Raw genomic sequence first — 25,795 nt, 5'->3', positions numbered from 1 at the left:
TGCTGAGGCTGGCCTTGAACTTGAAATCCTCCTGCCTCAGCCTCCCAAGTTGCTGGGATTACAGGTGGGTACCACCATGCCTGGCTGCTGTAGCTGTTTTGAAACTCAAGTTTGTGGAAGGTTTGCAGGTTAAGTCTGTGGTGGCACTTCATGGCAGGAGTTCGGGGTGGAATAGTAACCGAAGTTGAAGTCAGTTTTATCTTGTAGTAAAGCCCTGGTCCATGTGTTGCTGGAGCAGCCTACACTCAGCCTGTGGGAGCCAGAGTGGGCAAAAAGGATACTGTCCTCCAGAAAGCAGCAGCCTGTGTTCTGACACAGGATCAGACCAAGAGGCTGTGCCCATGTGGTCACACTTCCTTCCATCTTCACAACCCTCTTTCCCAAGTTTTCTCTCTCTCTCTCTCTCTCTCTCTCTCTCTCTCTCTCTTTTTTTTTGCCTTTTGGGATCTGAATATTAAAGATTAGGATATTCAAAAGAAACAGTATATGGGAAAATTGTAAAGACAGTGTGTGCCCAGGGAAAGGTGCTCACTTAGAAAAGAAGTGACAGAACCTTAAATTTACCCCATAGTTCTTGGCACAGAAGTAGCCCACAACTATCAAAAAAAACCAAAACAGTCAATAGCAGCAAGAAAGAACAGCCAACTTTGAGAAAGGAGAGAACCTGCCTTCCAGAGTTGCCACCACTATATTAGATGTCTGTTTCCAACTGGTGTGCAATACATGCAGAAAAACGGAGGGCATTGTGGCCCACTCAAAGGAAACAACAACAACAACAACAACAACAGAAACCTTTCCTGAGAAAACATGATGACACATCTCCCGGATAAAGTTAGAAGCAGCTTTCCTACACGTGGTCAAAGAACTGGAGGGAGACATGGAGAAAATTAAAAAAAAAAAAAAAAAAAAATGTAGAAACACGATGGAAATATTAATGAGGTGAAAACCTTTATAAAGAGGAACCAGATATTAATTTTGTTTCTGAAAAGTACAGTAACTGAAATGAAAAATACCATACAAGGATTCAAAGGAAGATCTGAGCAGGCAGAAGAAAGAGCAAACTTGAATACAAGACAATGAAAATTATAAAGTCTTTGGATCAGGAAGATAAAAAGACTAAAGAAGACTGAATAGAGCCTCATGGTTATGTGGGACACTATCAGCTGGGCAGTGTGCACTTTGTGGGTGCTCCACAAGTAGAAGACATGGTAGGAAACTTTTGCAGAACTTCTGCAGATGAAAGATGTGAATATAGCATCCAAAGAGATCAGCGAACCTCAGGGTAAGATGAACTCAAGTCCCACACTGATACCCTAATCCAGCTGTTCAAAGAAAGGGTTTTGAGAGCAGCAGGAGGAATGTGACTCCTCACATACAAGGTCCTTGGTGGCACCCACAGATTTCTCATCAGAATCTTTGGATGCCAGAGGCCGCAGGCCGATGTATTCCAAGTGCAAAAAGAAAAAACAGAACTGTCAGCCAAGAAACCTATGTCTTTCAAAAGGCGGGAAAGATTAAGATAGGCCCAGATAAACCCAAGCTGAGAGAGTTTACCACAGTAGACTGCCCTGTAAGAAATGCTCTGCAGGTTGAAATGAAAGGATCTTACACAGTAAATTTGTATAGTATAGAGGATTGAGGATCTCAATAAAGTAAACATATGAGCAATTATAAAAGCAAATGTTATTGTAAAAATGGCTTGTAATTCCATTTTGTGCTTTCTGTAAGACTTAATAGATCGGTGCATTATAAAAAAGCAGTTACTAGGGGCTGAGGCTGTAGCTCAGTGATAAAGCACTTGCTTTGCATGTGTGAGGCACTGAGTTCGATCCTCAGCACCACATAAAAATAAAGATACATCTACAATTAAAAAATATACATAAAAATATTAAAGATAAAAGCAGATACTAGCCTTATTATAATTTTCACTTGTAATTCTCCACTTTTTCTATGTAGTTTAATGCATTTAAAAGAATTAGTTTTTGTTTTGGTATGCAGAGTGTATAAGGATGTACTTTTGTGAAAATCATCAAAAGGGGCAGGACTAAGAACTGTATACAAGCGGAGTTTTCATTGTTTTATTGTAGTGAAGCTGGTATAAATTCAAAGTAGAGTGTAAAAATTCTAGAATGTCAAATGTAATCCCCACAGTAATGACAAATAAAATAGTCATAGATATATACAAGAGAAAATATAGATTTAAACATTTCAGTTTTAAAAAGTCAACTAAAGGCAAATGAAGACACTAAGTGCATCCTTAGCAGTAGCTACTTTAATTGTAAACAGATTAAGCACTCTAATCGTAAGACAGATTGGCAGAATGCATAAAATCACATGATCCTATTATATGTTCTCCACAGGAAAAACACTTTAGATACAAAGACACAAGTATATCAAAAGTGAAAGGATGGGGAAAAAAATCTTCTATGCAAACAAGAACCAAAAGACAATAAATGTGGATATACTACTACCAGATGAAAATGAGTTTTAAATCAAAAGCTTTCAAGAAACAAGGAAGGATGCCATCTGTTAGTAAAAGCTTTAAGACAGCAAGAGTATAATAATTATAGCTAGGGACCATGGCTATACCTGTAATTCCAGTGAATTTGGAGACTGAGGTAGGAGGATTTCAAGTTCCAGGCCAACCGGGGCAACTTAGCAAGATTGAAAAATAAAAAGTATAGTAAATAAAAACATTTGAGTACCTAATGATAAATCTTCCAAATGTATGAAGCAAGAATTGACAGAATTGGAGAGGGAAATAGACACTTCTACAGTGGTAGTTGTAGATTTCAGTACTTCCTGTGAGTCATGGATCATGCAGCCACACAGAACGTGGCACCATGAACTCACTAGATCTGCAGACATACATGTAGCCCTCTTCCCACAGCAGCAGGATATACAGGCTTCACTAGTGCCCATGGAATTTCTTCTAGGACGGACCATGCTTAGGCCGCAGATTAAATCTCATTAGATTTAAGAAAATAGAGATTCAAAGCTTATTATTAATCTACTGCAATCAAGACAATGTGGTATTGGAATACAGGCAGATGTGGATCAGTGGAGTAGAATAGAGAGCTCAGAAATAAACCCACCACATTATTAATTTTTGGCAAGGTTGTCAAGACCATTTCATGGGGGAAAGGACAGCTTCCCAAGGAACAGTCCTGAGAAAACTGGAAATCCACACGCAGAAGCATGAAGGCGGGCCCTGTCTCACCCGCATATAAAGACTATCCCAGGACAGCAGGGCCTGAAGGCGAGACCTGAAACTATAGTGAACTCTCAGAAGGAAACAACAGGGACAGCTTCAAAGCGTGGGATCTGGCAGTGACTTCTTGGATGTGACGCCAAAAGCACCGGCAGCATAAGAACTAGACAAGTTGCACTTTGTGAGAATTTAAAAAGTTCTACGTGTCAAAAGGCAACTGCCTATGTATTGATTTGATTCCTTACTCCTAACAGTAAAAGGCCATTCCACAGAACAGGATGAAACATCTGGAACCTTATGTGTGACAAGGACTACTCTCCAGATGGTAAAAAGAAGCCCTGAAACTCCCTGGCAACAAAAGAGCAGAAAACCTGACTCAAAAATGGGCAAGGGACTTGAGCAGACGTCTCTTCAAGGAGATGTGCAGACGGCCAATAGGCAGAAAGAGATGCTCAACGTGACTACTCATGAGGGAAATGAAAACCAAGACTACCATGAGATGCCACCTCCACCCACCGGGACGGCTCCCATCCAGGCAAGACACCAGAAGAGCGTGTGTTGGAGAGCGTGTGCACTGTTGCTGGGAGTGAAAAGCCACACAGCTGCTGTGGGAAAACTAAATGTAGAATCACCACATGATCCAGCAGTTCCACTCTGGATATACCCCGGGGAACTGAAGACAGGGTCTTCAGTGTGTCACAGCATCATCACCAGAGCCAAACGGTGGAAGCAGCCAGAGCGCCCACGCCCTTTGGTGGGTGAAGGGAGCAGCAGAGTGTGGCCCGTCCACAGGGTGGAACGCTGCTCAGCTTCACAAAGGAAGGGTGCTCTGCAGCGTGAACTGAGGCCATCAGGCACCAGAGCACGAGTACTGTGGTGACTCCACTCCCCTGAAGTCCCTTACCCGGAGTAGCTGAAATCACAGAAAGTAGAATGGGGGGTGCTGGTGGCTGGGGAGGGGAGGGGGGAATATGCATTGTATGGGACACACTGTAAAGAGTGGATGGTGGTGAAGGCTGCGCAGAAGTATGAGCAAGCTTAGTGCTACCAGGTTGCTCACTTAGAGCTGGTGAGGTAGCCAATGTTATGACATACCACAAAAGTAGAAGTGGGTGGAAGAACTTATATCATTCAGCTTGAATCTCCACCCTAAACAGAAATTAGGGATCATTTTTCGTCCAGCACTCCCACTGCATCATGTAGTCCTTTACCTCTGAGCACTCCCAGAGAGGAGTGAGTGTGGCGTGCCGGACTCTCTGGAGGCAGGTAGAGCCCAGAACGGCCTGGACTCACCATGGGAGCCCATGGACAAGTAGGAAGGAGGAAGGTGGCTCTGCCTGGTAGGGCATGGGCTGTGAGTCCTTCCCCCAGGATGATGGGCAGTCCGGCTCTTCTCCTGAGACTTAAAGGTAAAAGTCAGTTTCAGGCTGTAGAAGCAGCTGTAGAGGTTTTGGGGGAGCCTCTTCTCTGTGTGTTTGCTCTTTCCCGTCAAGCCTGTCTCCTTCCTGAAGCATGCTGACTGTACCCCAGCAGCCCAGCCTCGTGGTGCAGCAGCTGGGCGGCCTCCCCATCCCTCCCCACTTCATGGGTGTTTCCTTGCTTACCTGTGTGTGGATGTACCTCCCAGAGCATCCTGAGAAGTCATCAGTTCTGTGAGTTCTTTCCCTGGGCTCTTGATCTGATGCTCCTCATGCTCTGGTCCCGTCTAAGGCAGTCTGGACTTCAGATCTCTTCCCAAGGGTCCCTTGAGCCCCTACAGATCCTAAATGCTAACCTTCCCTGAGCTTCTTTCTTGGCCCTGACCTTTCTGGATCTTTGGGCCTGGACCCCCAAGCTGGACACTTTGAAGCCCCTGCTGTACCAAGGTTGCCCGCTTGTTGTACTTCAGTTTCCTCTTTGGGAATGTTGACGTGCTCAGTAGATCCTTCATTTCCAGAGGTTCTTTGCAGACATTTCTGAGCTGCTCTGTTCTTCCCACCATGTGTTTCACCTGCCATTTGAGGAAGGCCCTCAGATGTCCTCATACGCTCCTTCCAGCCGACTTTGATTCCCAGGCATCTTTTTCTCCCCTTTCCCCACGCTGAAGTCATCTTGGGAGTCGGCAAACTCTTCCTAGGGACAGGTGGTTTGGACTTTTGAGGCAGTAAGGTCTCCGTCCTGGCATTCACTGTTGTAGCTCGTCAGCTGTCACAGACTATGAAGAGCCAGCCTGACTGAAACAGTGACAACCTGGTCTGTTATGATGGGCTACTGTAGTTATGATGGGCTACTGTAGTCCATTAAGAAAAAACCCTAGTGAGGAAGTCTATAGAGTTGGCTCTTGGTATTCATGAGGGATTGGTTCCAGGAACCTTGCCTCCCCGGTGGGAACCAGAGTCCATGTTGTTCAAGGCCCTGGGATAAGGTGACACAGTTTTTGTGTGTGACCTCTGCACATTCTTTCATACAGTGTGTCATCTCTAGGTGACTTTTAGTGCCTGATGCAGTGAGAATGCTGTCTGTATTTGTTTGGCTGTCTCTTAGTGAATTGTGACAAGAGAAAAGTTGTACATCTTCAGTATAACAAAATTTTTACATGCACACACACAGACACATATATTGCAGAGAATCTTGTATGAAATACTTTGACCTGGAGCTGTGTTTAGAAGGGTTTCTGGGGTCCCTGAGCCCTCACTCCATTACCTTGCTGTTACTTCTTGCTTGAAAACCACTGCCCAGGCCCCAGAGTTGTCTATAGGTGGTGACGTTGCTCTAGGGCCCTTCTTTCCCTCTTGTTCTGGCGTTGTTGGGGGTGGGTCCCAGTGAGGTCCAGAGCTTTAGGGATGATACCTGCTTCTCACTGTGGGAAAGGTCTTAGCATTCTAGGAAGACTGGCCTGGCCTGGCCCAGTGATGGGTTGTGAGATTGAGGCTCTTCTCAGTCCTGTGCTCTTCCTGCTGCACACACTGTTCCTGGTGGGCATTTGATGGAGGGGCAGGACCTAGGGGTAGACTCTAGGAGTGTCTCAGGATCCTGCTTCTAGTGGCTAGTGGTTTCCTTCCTGCAAGGTGGGATGGCAGTGTCTGCTCAGGGTTTCATTCTGAAGGAAACCTGATCTGGAAAGTGCTTTGCCTTTCTCTGCAGTTTATAACAAGTAGGGACAAGTCATCCTGTGTCAGTCCATAAGAAGTGTGCCTGGTGCCATGGGATTTGCTGCTGACTGTGGTAATCAGATTTTATAAACTGTCTCCTACCTCTAAAAACATTTGAATGGTATTTCTTTTCCTCTTTTGTCCCCTTTTGACTTTTTTTTTTTTTTAGCTTGCTTGCCTTTTGTTTTAGCAGCTGCAGTATCTCGGAAGAAAAAACGAAGGATGGGAACCTATAGCCTGGTTCCTAAGAAAAAGACCAAAGTCTTAAAGCAGAGGACGGTGATTGAGATGTTTAAGAGTCTAACTCATTCCACTGTGGGCTCCAAGGTAAGAGGGATGTGTGTGCTGTGTACCTTAAGTGCTTGAATTTGCATCTCTCTGCAGGGCTTCCTTGGCCAAGGAGCACCCTGTGAGGTTGTCAGTAATTTGCATGACCTTCCCTTGATCCCTCTGCTGTAGGGCACGGCCTCTATGCCTAGGTGGGTTGTTGAAGACCCACCTTCCTCCCTCTTCTCACCCTGTCTCCCACTAGCCAGGCTTCAGGCACTGGGCATCACCATTGTATCCCTGGCCCAGCAGGTCCTTCCGCTCCCATGACCTAAGTCACACAGTAGGTGGGCACCACTTTGGGGTCCTTGGCCCAGCAGGTTCTTTGTCTCCCATCACCTGAGGTGCACAATGGGTGGATGCCACTCCTGCGTCCCTGGCCCAGTTGGTTGGTTCTTCATTTCCTGTCACCTGAGGTGCACCATGAGTGGGCACCACTGCCGTGTCCATCCTGGCCCAGCAGGCCCTCCATCTCCCATGATTACTGAGGCTCATGTGGGAGCTGGCAGGCCTGTTGGTGACTGCTGCGGTTGTCCTTGAGCACTGTACACCTGTGTGTTCCAGGGTGAAAAGGCCTTGGGCGACAGCAACCTTCATGTGAATGGAGAGAGCTTGGAGATGGACTCAGAAGAGGATGACTCTGACGAGCTTGAGGAGGATGAGGACCATGGAGCTGAGCAGGCTTCTGCATTTCCCCCAGAGGATAGCAGGACTTCTAAAGAGAACATGTCCGAGACTGACCGGGCCCCAAAGGTAGGACCGTGTTTGGGTGGTGTTGCAGATGAAAGGAATCCCAGAGCTGGCCATAGATTCCAAGAGTCAGCACTTGGGGTGCTCTGGGCCCTCATGAAATGTCCTGCATACTTTTTATTCATAAAACTTTTTTTTTTCCTATTTACTTTTTTTTTCGGTACCAGAGATTGAACTCAGGGGCACTCAACCACTGAGCCACATCCCAGCCCTATTTTGTATTTTATTTAGAGACAGGGTCTCAACTGAGTTGCTTAGTTTATTGCTGTTGGTGAGGCTGGCTTTGAATTCTCGATCCTAGCTCCTATATACTTTTGGCTTTGAGTTTTATATTTTATTTCCCTGGAATTATTCATTTATTTTCATCTTAGGAATGTTTTTCTTCCTGTACAGCATCATTGACATAAAGCCTCACGAGCTTCTTCTTAAATTCCAGGTTGGCAAGAATAACAATATCAATAATCCAGCTGGAAGCTGGGTGTTGTGTTGCACGCCTGTAATTCCAGCACCTCAGGAGGCTGAAGCAGGAGAATCACAAGTTCTAGGCGAGCCTGGGCAACTTAGCAAGATCCTATCTCAAAATAAAAAATAAAGGCTGAGAATGTAGCTTAGTGGTAGAACACCCCTGGATTCAGTCCCCGGTACTGGTATTGGGGGTGGGTAAGATAGAAAAAGAATATAATAATCTGAAACATTAATCAGTGACCTTCTGTGTGCCCTCAATGTCTGCTTATAATTATTTTTAGGGGGCAGGGTGGACAGTGTCTCACTAAGTTTCCTGAGACTGACCCCAAACTTGTGATGCTCCTGTCTCTGCCTCCCAAGTTGCTGAAATTATGTCTATGTACCACCATGCTCAGCAGCTGATTTTGACTGATGCCTTTTCATGGCTGGCCTCATTCTATCCTATACACTCTCCATGCTGGGGCTATCATTCTCGTGCAGGTTGAAGCCTCTGCCCTCCTTGCAGAGTGTGTGTCCAAGGCTCCCTGAGCGGTCTGTGGAATGGTACATAGTTCTGCTCCTCAAGGATGCGAGGCATGCTTTCTTTATAGACCATTTATTCCAAGTCCTTTGAGGATGAGCACTGGACAGTCTTGTCTCAGCCATATTGCTCCCCTTGGCAGGCATGGCACCATTGATGAGTGCTCCTGTGGGTGATCTGTGGGTACTCCTGGGAGCAGTCTGGAATGCCTCTGGGAACTATCTGCAGGTGTTCCTAGGAACCTTCTGTGGGTGCTCCAGGGAACTGTCTGGGTGCTCCAGGAAACCATCTGGGGTTGCTGCTGATGCCAGCTTGGCAAGTTCTTAGAGATAGAATTTGTGAGCAAGCTTTGAGGTTTAGGCATAAATTTTATGTTCTTTCAGTTCTGAGAGGGATAAGTTAGAAGTGACATGCTTACTAGGAGCAGCATTGGGAGGCTGAGAATCAGACTGCCTAAACATTAGTGGTGTATTGTTCAAATATGTCAGACTTCTTTGCAGAATCTTTAGCAGAGGTTCTCCATCTTCATTTAAGATGAAGCCTCTGTCTGGTGAATTATCCTAGGCCAGCATTAGGCACAGCATTTGCAGGTGATACTGTTCAATGACTTATTTTAGAGGTATCATTTTGTTGCTTAGCTGTGTACTCCATGAGAACCAAGCACTTTCATCTGTCAGAGTTTGGGGCATGTCTTTTCTTCTTCTTTATTAATTAATTTACTTAGGTTTCAGGAATTGAACCCAGGGGTGCTTAACCACTGAGCCACATCCCCAGCCCTTTTTATTTATTTATTTATTTATTTATTTTTTTAGAGACAGGGTCTCACTGAGTTGCTTAGGTTCTTGCTAAGTTTCTGAGGCTGGCTTTGAACTTGTGATCCTCCTGCCTCAGCCTCTCAAGCTGCTGGGATTACAGACATGCATTACTGCACCTGGTGTCCTTTCTTATTTTTACTTCAATTTTAGACTCATTTTTATGAATTATTATTATTCCTCTTTTACAGGTTTTAGGGCAAATTTAAAATGTTACTTCTGGCTCTCAATTATTCAAAAAGTAAATTTGGTGGAAAATGTTAATATTAGAGATATAAAGGGATTTTAAAAATTATTTATTGTAAGATACTTGTTACATTTTTTTTTCCCTATAGTGAAGTATAAGGAAGGAAAAAATAGTATCATAATCCCATTGTGCGGTAGCTCTGGTGTTCTTTGTGATCCTGATCCTGACCCTGGCCAGCACTTACTCCCCTCTGCAAAGGGGTTGTGTGTAATGCACACTCCTAATTTTGTGCAGAGAAGTGTTTTCACTCCTGCCTCACACTCCATGCTGTGGATTTGACTGTCTTTCTCCCGCGCCCTTTTGGTATCAGGGATTGAACCCAGCCTTCTCTGTGGATTTGATCATTTTCCTGTTTTAGGCAACACTTTGTTGAGTACTTTGCAGTAATATATACTTCTAGCTGCAGTAACCTGAGAGGCATGGTTTTTCTCATCTTCCCCAGCTAATCTGCGTCGTTGGAATGCTAGTGTTACACTGTTGAGAGTGAGCAGCTTCTTACACATTTGGTGGCTGTTGGCTTGTTGTTTTAGAAAACACCTCTAGGTATGCTTTGCCCACCTTTCTAGAAGCTGGGGTGCTCATCACTTAGAGGTGCAGTCCTATTAGCCTAAGCAAGTTTGGAGTGGTCTGTTTCCTTGATGTCTTGTCAGATGTCTGAGCTCACAGGCACTAGTCCGTTTCTTTAGGACTTCCAGGTTCTGTGTTCTATGATAAACTGATCTTTTTCACTATTGGTTTTAAAAATTGTCATAAGCTATCGTCTAATACTTATTTGATTTCATTCATTCTGTACAAATATTTGATTCAGAATTTTATTGTGATAAAATGTGGGGTAGATACACTCAATGCAGGTGAAGTTTATGGTATATAAATTATCTCTCTTTTTTTATAAATTATATCTCAATAGAGCTTTTAGAATAAGACACGAGGTTAGGGACCAGGGCTTCCCTCAGAATAGCTGGGCCAGAGTTTTCACTCCATTTATTGCTTGACATTTCCTTCTCCTGCTGATTTAAAATGCCAGATGAATTCTACACCAGATGGCATGTGAGTTTGAGTATTTCTGGATTCCATCTTTGGTTGAGGTATTTGTCTTCCAGAGGATCTAGATACTGAGTAACCCTGAGTAACTTAGGTATTGAAATGAAATTAAAAATTAAATAACTTTGAAGCTTGAACAAAAAGAACCAAGAAGAAAATATGGTCATTGGAAAGCAAGATGGCAGGAGTAAATCTCCACAGACATAATCGGTAGAAGTTTTATTGTGTAAACCCTTCCAGAGGACAAAGGCAGAATGAAGCTCTTTAGCTTGTTCTGAAGCTGAGCTGTAGGCTACCTTTGCACAGGACTCAAAGTACAGCATGCTGAATGAACCCTGAGTCAGATGCAGTTGTGTGCTGAAATGGCAATGACCACGGAAGGCCAGGCTTCTCTCCCAGGGATATCTGTTAGCAGGAGTGACTGAGTTTGCAGGTCAGATATGTATGCGTTTGAAAAGTATTTTAAGCCAGGTGCCAGCTAATCTGTAGGCTGAGGCAGGAAGATTGCTTGAGCCTGGGCAACATGGCAAGGCTTTGTCTCAGAATGGATAATAGCTGATAGGGTAGTAGCATTTTATTGAGTTCAGCTTTCTATTCTTTGAATTTGGGAGATTACTCTGCACCTGCACATAGGACAGCTGTACTGCTGTCATTACTGAAGTGTGACATATCTGTGCGACCTCACCTAGGTCAAAACCTTGGCTCTCACTACCACTTCCACAGCCTCCCTGACCCTCCATAAAGGATCCCTGTCTGTGTGCTCCCACTGTAGGATTGGATTTTTTGGTTTTGTTCTTTATAAATAAAATCATATAGTATGCGTGCTTAACATTTTTAAAATATGACTTATTTTATTCAATATTATTGTGTTTTGGGTTTTTATGTTGTTTGTTAATTTTTGTCATCATACAACAGTGGTCTTCCAGTTGGACTGTGGGGTCTCTGAGGCTCTGTAAGGAGATCTACAGGATCAAAACTGTTACCTCAAAATTGCTGAGATGTCTGTTCCTCCGTCTCCTTCAGGGGAGTGGCCATGTTGCTGTCTTTGCTTGGGCAGCTAATTACCTGTGTCCTTGTGGTTTGAACATTGTCAGCCTAAATTTCTACTGCAGTAAAGGTTAGTAGATGTAACCCATGTTAATAAAAGCTCTCCATAGTTCTCAGTCATTTTTTCAGAGTATGGGGTCCCAAGGCCATAGTGTTTGGGTTGTTTCCAGGGAGGGCTATTCCATATGGCAGTGCCAGCAGCACCCCTGTGCATGGGTGACCCCTGGTGTACACTGGGAGTGGAGTCTGTGCTTCTTTACACCCATGGACTCTGCGTGCAGGTTTCCCTGTAGGGTGGCTGCACCAGTTGGCAGTGCTGCCAGCTGTCTCTGAGTGGTGAGTGTAAAGCGCTAATGCAGTATAGTTTTAATTTCACTTTCCTGATTCCCAAGAAGGTTGAGTCCTTTTTTGTATGTCAACTTGCAGTTTGGATGCCTTTTTTGAAATGCATGTTCAAGTCTCAGCCATTCATCTACTGGGTCATTTGTCCTTTGAAAAAGTCATTTTGTAGGAGTTCTTTGACTTGGCAGTGAACCTTCGTATGTATAGTGGCTTGCATTTTACCTGAAAAGTTGGTGACCTTGTCTCTTCCCTTGGATTGGACACTAATCACAAGGACTGACAGTTGGGTGCAGCCACCATTCTGGGTGCTGGTTGGGGAGAGCTGAACCTTTGCCTCTTAGGCCGAACTCATAACTGGGTCATACCCCCACAGTCGTGTGTTCCTGGGTAGAGGGCTGGCAGGAGCTGACTGGCAGCTGGGCAAGGGCTAGTCCTGACCAATGAATTAAAATAAAATTCATAGTTTAAAAGAAAAACTGACTTAACATGTCAGAACACTACAAAAAAGGTTATATTTAGTGGTGAAAAGTCAAAGCATTTCTGTTATCACTTGTAAAATGAAGGTGGGATAGCTGCTTTCATCTCTTGATGTGGGCACAACAGCACCGGCTGTTCTGGCTGATGCTGTAGGGAGGAGCCAGAAAGAAACATCAGTATTTAAAAGGACAAGAGAAAAGAGTTTCTGGGAATGTGATCATCTTTCTGAAAGTCCCGGAAGATCAGCTGAAAACTACCATAGCTGCTGAGCTGAACTTCATGTGAGCAGGATATAAACACCTGTTTCCTTGTGTGGCTGTCACAAGCGCTTAGAGAATGAGACGTCAGCATTATCAGCAAAATTGGCAAATGCCTAGAGGCACTTTTAAACTTTTCTAAGTAAAACAGTACACACGTCCAAATAGTAGTGAGCAGTGACCAGCCGTGGGTCAGTCTTGTCTGTTAGTGCTTGGCAGATATGTCAGTGTGGATCTTTAAGGACCAAGACCGGGGGAGGCAAACCACAATATCAACACCTAAAATATGAGCTGTGATTGCTTCTCTCAGCTTCGTGGTGCCATGTCCTCAGCTGCTTTCCTCTGCTACACACTTCTGCCATGATGTTCTGCCTCATGTCAGGCCCCGAGGAATGCAGTCAGCCATCTGTAGACTGAGACCTCTAAAACTGTGAGCCCCCAAATAACTTTTTATCCTCTAATTGAGTCTTTTGGTCACAGCAGCGAAGAAACTGACTAAAACAAATTGGTACTGAGAAGGTGGGTTGTTTCTGTGACTAACCTGATCATGTGGTTTAGAAGCTTTTTGGACTTTACAGAATTCGGGAGGAATTTTGAAAGGTTTAGGAATGCAAGATGGAAAAATCTTGGTATGAAAAATGTTGATAACATACTTTATAAAAAGTAAATTTTACAATAAGAAAACCAGGTCCAAGTCTGAAAATGGGCTGAGGATGGAGCATGCAAGATGCAGTAGAAGAAATAGAAAAGTACTAAGAAGTTACAGAAGACTCAGGTCCTGTTGTGTGTGGGGAAGTGAGATCTAAGCATCGGTGAGAGTCTGTTGAAAGATTGGTGGTTCCTCTGTGCACATTGTTGGTGGAAGGTCATAGTCGGGGAGGTGACCCAGAGGTTCTACATCTCTCCCATCTGTGTGTTTGTCCTGGAAGACATTGCTGATTTAGAGGGTAGGGTACAGTGAAATCACCAGGCCACAGAGCATGCAGTAAGTATGCAGGAGGCCATAGCCACCTTGGGAAGTGGGTGGGCAAGAGCTGGATGGATGCCCACATGTTTTAGTGCCTTTGCAACAGACATGTACTGATGCATGGCCAGAGTGTCACTCAGCTCAGCAGGAAAACAAGGTATCTCTGTTCTGATGTGAAGCTGCAGGCCATGTGTGGCGGCACACTTGTTGGAAGGAGTGAGGCAGCACGGTAGTTGTGGCTCCGGGGATTGGACTAGGATTGTCAGTGTAGATCTGGTTGTGTATTATATTGTGGCCTCTTGAGAATGCTTTCACTTTTTAAGTTTTGCACCCCCCCCCCAATATTTTGTTTTAGTTGTAGATGGACACAGTACCTTTATTTTATTTTTATGTGGTGCTAAGGATCGAACCCAGAGCTCCTTATGTGCTAGGAGAGCACTCTACCTCTGAGCCACAACCCCAGCTCTTATCTTCCTTTTTATGGATACCTGCCGTGTTTTGAGTTCCGAGTGCACAGAGAGTGTCGCCTTCCCATCATGATATGGAGACACTGCCAAGGAGCAGGAGTGGAAACTCAGGCTGGATACCCCTTGGCCAAAGCCGGAGAGGCAGCCCACTTGGACAGTGGACAGACGATGGGATCTTTCCTGCGTGTGCCTCCAGCATGCACTTGCTGATCGTATTTTAAAAGTCTGTTCCAGTTCATTTGTCTGCCATTAAAGAAACTAATTGGTTTTGTTTTGGCTTTTTTCAACCCCCCACCCCCCCGCCCGGCTCTTTGGCTGCTCAGATGGATGGCGAGTCAGAGGAGGAGCAGGAGTCGGCTGATACTGGGGAGGACGAGGACGGCGGAGACGAGTCTGACCTGGTAATCCAGCACATGGCCTGGCCTCTGTGTGCAGTGGAGGAGGTGCAAGAGACGCTGTAGTTGCCCTGTTGTTTGCTGAGAGTCAGCCTGTTCTGGTACTGGAGCTTGGCACAGGCAGGCAGAGGTCCTACTCTTGGGAGAATAGGTGAAGAGACCCACACGGTCATAATGTGGTGCCAGGCAGAGCCTAAGGGCCGTGCGACCTTTTATGGTATAGCAATAGGCCAGGCCTGGTGTAGGCTTGTCCTGCCTGTGCAGAGTCAGTGCTGATCTCCAGGCTGAGGGAAGGGTGTGCGAGTCCACGTGCTGGTTGTCCCATGCAAGTGGTATGGCACATGGTGTGGGATCCTGCTACAGTGGCTGCTGTGAGGGTGAAGGGAGCATTTGATTTGAGGTGTTTTGACAGAGCATGGACAGGACTCTGGTGGGTTAGTTGCAACACAGTGAGGGACAGGAGGGAACAGGGCTCTATTCTGCCCACAGTGAGGTCTCTTGTGCCCATCCGGTAGCCAAGTGACGGAAGCAGGCCCTGAGGGTTCAGGGAGTGGAGAAGCTTAGAAATGGGGAAATGTGCTGAGGCCCTAAGATGGAGCCTCAGGAAACCCTGTGTGTGAGCACTGTGCACAGGAGGCAACAGCCCATGAGATCTTGAAGGAGGGCTCTGCTGTGGGAGAAAGCCTGGGGGTTTGGGGCACATGACCTATGAACAGCTCTGAAGAGGGAAGGAGTGGCCCACAGCATCAGCCTGCTGCCCAGTGAAGGAAATCAAACACACATAGACTGTTAGGTGTGGCATGGACATGTGTTTTTTGGGTGATGGGTGGAAGGAGCAGGATCAGGGTAGTGGCAAACTTTTGAGTGTAGTATTTACAGTTCTTTTGGAAACTTTGCTATGCTGGATTGCAGGGTGGAGCAAGGGCTGTTAAAAGGGAGGGGCACTGGACAAGCACAGGTGTGTGCAGTCAAGATGGTCCCCAGCACAGTCCCCAGACCCTGGGGCTCCTGCACATGGCTGTGGCAGGACATGTGTCAGTCTGTCTGAATGGCTGGCATGCTGTGCAGTGTGTTTTTTCCCATGTGTTGAGCACAGCGTTCTCAAGTGTCTGCCTGTGTCTATGGGAAGGAGGGTGATGAGACCCCATGCTGCCATTGTGTCTTATCCCTCTCCTGTGCCAGTCAGGGCTAGGAGTCTGTGCTATGTGCCAGTTGTAATTCCAGGAGGTTGAATGCCCTTCCTGCATCCAGATCTTAGGAACAGATGCTCAGGCATCTCGCTGTGTCTTTAACTGGCTTGTGACTTGGAGTCCAGGCACTCTGAGCATTGTTCCTTTTCTCATGAGCAGGACGAATGGACACGTGGTGGAAAGTGTATTCTCCTACTGAGCTTATTTACTTAGTTCCTGGGTAGGATTTTCCAATCTATTCCTTTCCTTTGTGTGAAATTCAATAAGAGTTATGGGTTCCATTTTAGGTTTCTTGGCTTTTTTGCCTCTAAAAGGACTGAGCTTGGAGAGATGTTTAGGGAACAGTGTGGGTATCTTTAGAATGTGACCCAGAAGAATGTCTAGAAGTGAAGTGAATCTGCTAAAAGAAGAATCAAGACATAGCAAGTATTTTATTTTACAGGCAGACAACTCCTAGTCCTTTTTGCTCTTGAGAGCTCCCCTGCTTTGCTTCTGACGTTCCTGCCCTTTGGTCCTCCAGAGTTCTGAATCCAGCATCAAGAAGAAATTTCTCAAGAGGAGAGGAAAGACTGAGAGCCCCTGGATCAAGCCGGCTCGGAAAAGGAGGAGGAGAAGTAGAAAGAAGCCCTGTGGTGCGCTTGGTAAGCGCAGTGGCCCCGTGGCCCCTGCACCTGTGTGGGCATCTCTGGGCCAAGTGGCAGGCCTAGGGCTGGGGCTCTGCATAGGATTTTATTTGAAAGGAGGATCCACTGTTGACAAATGTTTCAAATGACCTCATCAGAGAAACTCAGTGCCCTTCACTTGGTCTTCTCTGGACAAACCTGCTGATCTTGGCTTCACTGCTGAATGCTAAGCTGAGGTGATCTTTCATTCGGCACCTACACAGGGTGACTAGCAACCTGTGGCCTATAGACGTTTCCCACGCTGCTTGAAGGAGGAGGTCTGTGATTATGTAGCCACCTGTGTGGCTGTGCCTGGTCTGCATGGCAGCTTCAGGCCTTGTGGCAGCACCCCTGTTCTGACAGTGATTGTTGAGTGAATGAGGCCACAGGGTCATTGCCAAGGTCAATGTTCTTTTTTTTTAAAAAAATAACTTCATTTATGTGGACTGGCATACCGTAAAACATACATAGCTAAACCACTGTTTAATGAGTTAATGTGTGTACAACCGTGGAGCCCTCACCATAGCCACATTACCTGGGTTCTCTCCACCCCAGGTTCCCTTTGTGCCCTGCTGCCATCAAGAACCTGTCCCTTCCCCAGGCTCTTTTCCTGTTCCCATGCACCCCGATCTGCCCTGTGCCGCTGATGCATTAGCACTTGGTAGAATTCTGTGTGAATGGAATCGCTCCGTGTGGGCTTTTCCCTTATGACTCCTTTCAGCACAGTTGTTGCAGAGGGCTACCGCTGCACATGTCAGTGGTCTGTCCCTGTCATTGCTGAGAAGCGACCCACTACGTGCAAGCTGTGGCTCAACCACTGTTCTGTGGGTACACTCGGCTCTCCCAGTTTGGGCTCTCAGGGAAGCTGCAGTGGATGGTGTCTCAGATGGGTCTCGAGCAGAGGTGTGACTGGGTTGTGCTGTTTGCTCAGCTATTTTTTAAAGCACAGGTTCTGCTTCACATCCCCACAAAAGTACTGGAGGGTTCCACTCCTCTCTGTGCTTACCAGCACTTGTTAGGGTTGGTCTGTTTAATTTCAGTGGTTCTAGGAGGTGTTCGGGGTGTCTCTTGACAGTTGTTTGCTTTTACTGATGAATAATGAGGTCGTACCTTTTAGCCTTTGTACATTTCCTTTTGTGAAATGTGTGTGTATCTTTTGTTTTCTTTCAAAACCAGGGTGGTTTTCTTCTGAGTTGTAAAAGGTCTTTAAGTATTTTAGATAGATGTCTAATCAGATGGATGTTTTGTATACATTTGTACCTAGTCTGTTTAGGGTCAGAGCAACAGTTAAAATTTTTTGTTGAAGTCTAATTTATTAATTCTTATTCATGCTTTTCGTGCATTGAGAAATCTTTGACTTATAAAAGGGTTGGGGATGTAGCTCAATGGTAAAGCTACATCCTTGGGTTCAATCCCCAGTACCAAGGAGAGAAAAAAGAAGGGGACAAAAAGATCTTTGACTAACTCAGTTCATCAGGATCTTGTCCTGTATTTTCTCATGAAGTTGTGCAGTTGAAGTACTCACAGATAGTTCTGGTGCATTTTGAGGCAGTGTTTGAACATGGTGACATGAAGAGCCCAGCTCCCTCTTACGGATGGGCAGCTGATGTGCACCATCAGTCTAGATGACTTTTCTTTCGTCGAGTGCAAGTGTCTTTCCACGGAGGCAGAACTTCCTGAGTGACAGTGAGTTCACGTGCTACCCCACTTTCATCCATGGCAGTTCTCTGAGTGCTCATGAGCCCGGCAGTTGCGGGTTCTTTTATCTAACCATAACCGCTCATCTCTGTAATACTCAAGTCACACTTACACATGGCGGGATTTCTAGGTTGCAGAAAGGCTGAGCAAGGATAAGGTGGCCACAGGGTTTCTGGAGGTGGCACTGAGTGAGGGCAGAGGGCAGGTGCAGAGTAGGCTGAAGAGCTTGTTCAGGGTGCAGAGCTGTTGGAGCACAGGACTGACTCTGGGCCAGGGTCCTGAAGGCAGATGCTTTCAAAGCCAGGGAGATGGAGCTGAGCTGGGGGACAGGGACAGGGAGCTGGAGATTTTCCAGTTAATGTCATGGCGCCTTCAGACTGGCTGGCTGATGATGGGTTGGTGCATGCCACCGTGCCCAGTCTCAGGGTGCACCTCCTTCCGTGGGTCTTGGGCGAGGGGGTTGCTGTGTTTGGTCTGGTGTGTTTGATGAGCGCAGGGGCCTGGTTTTTCTTTAGGGTGGTGCTGGGCAGACGGTGGCTGTTGACTTGAACAAGGTGGAGTCATTCCACCTCCACACTTAACTCGAAATGGAGCTGCTCTTGGCAAACTAGTGCTGTATGAAGTGGAGTCCTGGGAGGCCAGGCGCAGCTGTGCTGTGGAGCGCGAGTCCCTCGGAGCAGGGTGCAGCCTGCCCTGTTGGGTTTCCTGGGAATATTGGTGGATATTGAATGAGGGGGCTACTCTGGGCTTTCTACTCTGTCCCGCTTACTTGTATGTTCTCCTTGTACCACTCCTCAGGGTTGCAGCACTTCGCTCTTTCTCCTCATTCAGCTGTGCTTGTAGCTTCCCCTGACATGCAAGAGGCTCACTGCCCCTATGTCCCGGAGGCAGCCCTTAGGTGGGGAGGGCCACGGGGGTTTTAAGGTGCTATACTTGAGTGCCTCCCTCTGAGCTCATCTGCTTCTTCATTTGTGTTTCCTTCTGTTTTCACTTGGGATCATCAGAACACTGATGTGGTTTTTTACTATTGGCTGACCTACTATTTGTAGCTCCAAGAAGAAAGGTTGTTCTTGGGGGGTAGAAGTTTTGGTTTTTGTCATCTTGGCTGTGACAGGTAAAATGTATGCCTAATGTTTACTCGCACAGGAGTTGTTATATCTTTAAGTGTTTAAATTATATGAAGACTATTCATGTTTTTCAAATTGGTGATTTTTCAAAGTAGTTTACTTTTCTATCTAAGGTTTAGGATACAGAATACAATGTGAATGAAAAGTCTCTCTTTATTAGTGGTTCATTTATTTCCACTTGATGAGGTTAGAAGCTTGTGTGAAGCATGGTCCTTCACCTCTTGCCGGTGTTAGATATCCATTGTAAACGCACTCTCTTCTGAGGCTTCCCAGTGAAATGTCTGTACAGTGCCAAGTATTCAGCTTTGGTGTCCCTCTAAGGCCTCATGGGAAGCCGGGACAGGCTGACATACTCCTGCTGCCATCCTGTGTCCTCAAGGGCAAGGGGCATGTTGCAAAACCAGTGGCGCCAGCCCATCTCTGCAGTGGTCTTCCTTGGCATGCCTTGATTTTCTTGCCTTTAGTGAGAGCTTTGCTTCACAGACCTTGTGCCTGGTGGGGCTGACACTAACCTTCCTGTGGAACTTCTGTGTGTCAGTCAGGACAGTGAGCAAGCCAGAGCCTCTAGCTAGTGCCGACCCCTGTCTCTCTGCACACATGGTCATCAGTTGGTCTTTCACTTGTGCCAGTTGGATTTTTCTGTCTTATTTTAAAGTAATTTATGGAATGTACACCACACTTGTATTCATTTTCCTGATTATTGAAGTTTTTATCTACCTGGTGTAGTCACAGAGGTAACTATGTTAGTATGCGAGTGCCTTGATGCGGTTTCCTTCCACATTCAGGTGGATCTGGCTGGGGATGAGAAAAACGGCAGGCAGAGGAGAAAAGCAGTAGTGTAACTGGAGTGGCCCAGGCAATTGGCATTATGGTTAGGGTTGGATGGGTCTCTCAGGGTCAGCCCTGTCCTAGGGACTGGCCTCTCGCTCAGGTGCTGTCAGTGGCTGTTGCACATTCTCATGGTGTGTGCCTTCTATGTGTAGGTTCCGAGGTGTGTAAGCCATCTCCAGGAAGCTCCGAGCAGACAGCTCCGGGAGACAGCTCGGGATACATGGAAGTTTCTCTGGACTCACTGGATCTCCGTGTCAAAGGGATTCTGTCCTCCCAATCGGAAGGTGAATGTTGATGTAGTGATAACTAAAATTTGGTGCTGATAACGCCAAGGTCGCGGGTTCGATCCCTGTACGGGCCACCAAATGCCTCAGTCTGGCTGGGCACAATCAGGAGCCACTTGTTAAAAGAAACTAACTTTATTTTTAGAACCACACACGCCAAACAAAACAGCCTCTCAGGAAAAACCCTCAGAGCCCCAACTGCCACCACCGGCTTCCCACAAGCTTCTCTCTCCAACACAAGCCTCTCTCCACCTCCCACAATCCTCCTGCTCTTGAGGCCGACTGGCTGGGTCACGTGGGCGGAGCCAAAAAAGTCCCCCAATGAGCAGCTCCATGGTCTGAAAGGGCAGGGAAACAGCCCAATGAGCATCACCGCAGAGGAGCCAATCAGCTAGATGTTGCTGGGGCCGCTGTGAGCCAATCATCAGCCGGCAGCTGGAAGTTTGCTGGCAGCTGGAAGTTTGCTGGGGCCCCTTCGGCTGTGGCTCTCAACACTACACCATCTTGTTCTTCGTTTACTGGTCTCATTCTCTGGATTAGCCTGATGCCCCCTACTGGATTTTAATAGAAAATGTGATTAAATGCATCCCTTAAAGGTGGACTGGCAGATGTTCAGAATTTGTTTGCCAGGTCACCCTCAGCACTCAAGAGTCATAGAGCATGGGAGCCCTCTTAGAATAAAGTAGCTGACGCCTCATTCAAGATCAGGTTGCGAGGAGTCTAGCATTGTTCTCTACCCTGAGCCAGACATGTTTCTTTGCAGAATCCCTAAAGAAAAGATGCCCTTCAACCCTGGCCGTGTCTCAGGACACATGGGTGACCTAACTTTGAATAATGTGCTATGATGATCTTTGAAACCAGTGGCTGGAGCCTGCCCTCTGGCTGGCACTAAGCTAACATCCTTAGGAGTGTCCTGCAACAAAATAAAACACCTGTTTCCTGTACCTTTGATCCAGAGAGCAACACCTTGAAGAGACAAGCAGTGTTGCTCATGGTTCTCATGCTCTAGTGTGGAGTAGGGACACCTGAGTGGTGGCAGAGCCAGGTCTCAGGCAGGTCAGGAGGCCTCAGGAGCTGGCCAGTGGGAGCAGGAGGCCATTCAGGAGAGAATCTTTGTTTTGAGGTCAGAAATCTCTGTAGTCATTGGCTTCTTTTCTCATCCTCTTTGCTCTCAAGTGTGTTGAGGTGAGTCGGGTGGCTTATGACCTTAGCAGATAACCAGAGCGAAGCTCAATGGGAGGGCTGGGAGCCACATCTGCTTTCTCTTGAAGGCCTGCAGTCCTTACTGTTGGGATTGGAGTGTACTCCCAAGCCCAAGAACATGTCAGGCATGACCTGTGCTTCTTCATCTCACCTCAGCCGCCTCAGCCATGCGGGCACAGCATGGTCAGAGGACAGTTATCCAGACGCTTCTTCGTGCATTTTGCCTGTTTCCTGATTTTTAAAGCCATGTTGCTGGTCAGGATCATCTCAAAGGCGCTTAAGGTTTTAAACATACAGTGAATCCAACTTGAGCCTTGTCTCACATTTCCTGATCTTTTGGGCGTGGGTGATCCAGAGGCTGAGCTGGGAACCAGGCAGCAGGAGGTGATGTGTCCTGATCTCCTTTCTTCTCAGAGACCTGTGGTGTAGGCTGTTTCTCATTTATGTACCCTGCGCAGGGGCCTAAACTTCCTCCTGGCTGCCACCAAATCAGATTGATTACTAGTAAGCACCAGAGATAGTGAGCAGCTTCATGGGGGAAGGCACATCCTCTACTCAACATGGTACTGCTGGAGGGAAACTGAGGCAAGAACACACTTCTGAAGAGCTCGTTTGAATAGTGGAGTCTGGCAGCTCTGAAGAGGGAAGGGCTCAGGGCTCTGCAGAGGGAGTGCCAGGTTGAGTTATTTACTCTGTCCTTCTGGCAAGCCACTTGTGCAGCCCTTGGTTTTGGTTTCTGACCAGTGGAGCTGGAGCTTCATTTTTCTGCAGTACAGAAGTTCAGAAGACACAGCCCAGTTTCATTATGTCTGCACGCTGTCAAGGCCCAGGTGGCTCTGTCCCCTCAGGGATTCCTTGGGCCAGGTCTTCATTTTCATTCACTTTGACAGTTATTTTTAGTCATGAGTACAAGAGTTAATTATTTTTAATAAAGGGAATAGTGTTTGAAACATTGGCCCACCTTCTAATTTCAGCTTTAACTGTCTCACAAGACAGGACAGGCTGGGTGGCTGGATCCCATTGGAAGCAACCAACCCTGCAACTGCTAGCCAGACTTGAGGGTCTTCCTGGCAGCTTCCACCCTCTGCCCTTCCTCTTTCAGAGGGGCCAGTTTCTGCTTTCTAGGCTACCCTGCCCCTGGCCAGGGGAGGCAGGAACCACTCCACATCAGCCTCTTCTCTATCAGTGATAAGTGCTGTTGCCATTAGCAGCCTTCTTTGCCCTGATTGTCATTTAGTTTATTTCCTCGTTTTCCCCAATTCTTTCTTTCTTCAGCTAATAAATGGGCTCTTTGGACTATGGTGGTAGGTGAATAATATTCTATGTGATAACTAAATCATTATTGAAGGCTTCCAAATTTAATTTTTTGTGGTGGTATTTTTAAAACCAAGTGAGGAACACAAGGTCTCAACATGTAGTGGATGTTTCTTTGTGTGGAAACCAAAAGATTTGGGAGTGGCTGATGATGATGCAGCCTCTCCTGTTGACCATGGGTATGGGCCCAAGAAAATGGATTGACACATTTTTCTTGGGACCTGGCAGGTGGCAGGCAGTGGGAGAGGCACAGGTGGCTCCTGGTGCTGTTCGGGGGTGGGTGTCAAGGGGCCTCCTGCACTTCCTGCTGAGAGCACTGCTGTGAGCCATGCTGCTTCTGCTCCCATGCGTGAGGTCCTGTGAAGATGAGCTGCTCTCTGGACAGCCCCTGGAAAGTCAGGGTTGCCCTGGCTGACATGTGTCTATGTGACTTAGGGCTGGCTAGCGGTCCGGATGTGCTCGAGACAGACGGCCTCCAGGAAGTGCCTCTCTGCAGCTGCCGGATGGAGACCCCCAAGAGCCGTGAGATCACCACCCTGGCCAACAACCAGTGCATGGCTACTGAAAGTGTGGACCACCAAGTAAGCAAGTTTATTTTCACTACAAAGCAATGTTGGTCTGTCATGCCCCAGAAAGCACAGAGCTCCCATTAAATTCCAGATTGTGGCTCCCAGTTGGTGACATTGGGAAGCGCGGTTCGAAACCTCTCTAGTAGATCCTGGGAGTTAGTACAGGACCATGCAGGCCCAGAGTTTGTTAAAAAGGGGGTTGGTAGGTGCACTGAATAAAAGTGGCTTCTTTTGGGCCTTTGTGTGTGGGGGTCTTTCCTGCTGTGCTGTGATTTCATAAGTGAGCAGGTGGAGGCAGGAGAGTCACACCAGCAGGATATCCTCCTGCCCAGGATGGTGGCTCCTGGCAAGACAGGTTAAGACAAACAGTTTTGTGAAATTGAGTTACTTCCCCCCTGCCATCTATGACTCAGACACTGAGAGGGTTTCACTGCCGCTTTCTCCCTTGCTCCGTCCAGAAGAGAAGAGGAAGAACAGGCAGTACGGAGAGGGAATGCCTTTTCTGAGAATTTCTCCACAGCTGTTTGGCAAGATTTCTTTCAGCCCGTGGAGCCACTTAGCAGTGGGTAGCTGTGGGGAAGGGCTGAGCAGAGAGCTTGTTGGCATGAGGCCAGGAGAGGTCCCCCGTCCCAGGCCTATGCCTTCTAGGGGATGGATGAGGTTAGACATGGTGCCTTGGTCCTGTCTTCTAGCCCTCCTCTTTGGAGCTTCTCTCATTGGCTGAAGTTTTGACTCTTAGCTGTAAGTTTTAGAAACGAATGAAGTGTTGATAGCAAAGCAGCTCATAGCATGTCTCTATGCAGGATTCTGCCTGAGCTATTCCATGTGTAGGGCCTGCGATCTCCTTGTGCTCACAGATCAGGGCACAGAGGCCAGGCAGCCCCCTGTCCAGGTCCCTGGCTCCAGGGAAAGAGCAGCAGGAGTGGGCCTGTTCAGAGGCCAGCCAGTGTTGCCCCATGTTGTGAGGGGCCAGCATTGGCTGAGCTGTTGGAAACTCACTTGGTGGCCCTTTCCTGACTCCTCTGCACATAGCCAAAGTTCCTGGTCCATGGATCTGGCTGGTTCTCGCTTCTGGCTGATCTCGCTTCTCTAGAAAGGTGCTGTTTCTGCTGATGCTTCTGGCCCTGGAACCACATGAAAACCCCTGGGTTAGGGAGGATATCACAAACATGTCCTGGTGCCAGAGCTGGCCTTCTTTTGGTTAGTGTCCTCCTCCAAGTTCTTAGTCTGTGTCTTGCCAGAGGAAGAGACCAGCGCTTGTTGGCTTTTCCCAGGCTGTGGCGGCTCTGCAGCTCTCACCCGCCGCTCCTCACAGGCGCAACTTGCCACGTTTTTGTCATGCTTGAACTCTTCAGAGCCCTTAACTGCATTGTAAGAGGAGCTTTCTACAGTGAGAAGGTGATGTGGCTCAGCCCAGGCCCTCGCTTGCTTCTGCCTTCACCAGCAGAACTGCGGATTTTCCTTCATTGTCCTGCTATGGGAAGTTTTTAGTACAGCCCACTTTTCCCTCGTCTGCTAGGCTAGTTTCATACCAGATGGGCAGGATGCCTGGCTACGTCTTTCTTCTCAGAGTAAGGCACAGGGCTCCGACAGCCTCTGGTGGTGTGCAGTGGGCTTGGTTTGCCGCCCCTCCCTTCTCCCTTTAGCATCTTATGAACTTATGGTCTTTTCTGCGTTTGATGTAAAATTAGATCTAGAAAACCACAAAGCAAATGTCGGGCTTAGCCAGTGCATCTCAGGTGAGTTCTGGAAGCACCATCAAAATCAAGGTCAAGAAATAGAACTTGACTCTCTCCCCACCCACCCAGGCTGTCAGACCCTCAAGGTTCCTGCCTTCTGGACCTGTGAATCCCACACTCAGATCACAGTTCAGTAGGTCCCTCTGTATTTTTTGGCAAAACTGCAGCTTGATAAGGAGATGGAACAGGTTTAGCTCAATCCCTTTGCATGACCATGGAGGTATTGGCCCAAGACCAGGCCCCACATAGTTGCTTGTCTCCCTTTCTCTGGTGTTAGCAGCTGTTGATGCCTGATGCCTGTGTTTTTGATGTGTGGGAGGTTTCAGAATGGTGCTCTCCTGAATCTGTGGGTTATCTTGCATTTATTGGCTGAAATGTCTCTGCTGCCTCTTTATCCAGCAGCACCTCCCAGAAGCAAGACAGGCCTTTTGTTTGCCAGTCCTCGAGGTACTGAATTGTTTTCTATCAGCTTCTAAAGTTGACCAGTTCTTCCTTTTGCAACATCATTATGAACTCATGAATTTAGTAATGTTTGATGGGTGTAATTCTTTGTGTTATTGTTGAAGTTCAGATAGCCCCACGTTGACCCATATTGGATCCTCTTCCTGTTGATGGGGCAGGGTCTGTGAGGTCAGAACTGTTTTCCTTGATGACACCTAAGAGGCTATATGTCTTGTCTTGTGTGTTGTACTGTGTCCCCCCATTCCATCCCCCACCCCCCC

At 47.0% G+C, this 25,795-nt stretch overlaps 1 protein-coding gene across 7 annotated transcripts in view; it reads left to right on the top strand.

Moving 5' to 3' along the window:
• The window catches only part of Ehmt1 (euchromatic histone lysine methyltransferase 1), a 123,664-nt gene that overhangs the window by 47,989 nt on the left and 49,880 nt on the right, over nucleotides 1-25,795 (top strand). For 3 of the 7 annotated variants that reach the window (XM_048813233.1, XM_015505747.2, XM_048813234.1), the window contains 6 exons: nucleotides 6,512-6,669; nucleotides 7,234-7,422; nucleotides 14,385-14,462; nucleotides 16,167-16,287; nucleotides 20,117-20,248; nucleotides 23,201-23,346. In XM_048813233.1, coding sequence (XP_048669190.1) covers nucleotides 6,512-6,669; nucleotides 7,234-7,422; nucleotides 14,385-14,462; nucleotides 16,167-16,287; nucleotides 20,117-20,248; nucleotides 23,201-23,346 — 824 coding nt within the window. The remainder of the gene's footprint in view (nucleotides 1-6,511; nucleotides 6,670-7,233; nucleotides 7,423-14,384; nucleotides 14,463-16,166; nucleotides 16,288-20,116; nucleotides 20,249-23,200; nucleotides 23,347-25,795) is intronic. The other 4 variants (XM_048813231.1, XM_048813235.1, XM_015505746.2 and 1 more) reach the window with 3 other exon arrangements.

Source organism: Marmota marmota, unplaced genomic scaffold (assembly GCF_001458135.2).
Source record: "Marmota marmota marmota unplaced genomic scaffold, marMar, whole genome shotgun sequence".
In the NCBI taxonomy this organism is placed as follows: Eukaryota; Metazoa; Chordata; class Mammalia; order Rodentia; family Sciuridae; genus Marmota; species Marmota marmota.
This window is presented reverse-complemented; position numbering and strand designations above follow the sequence as displayed.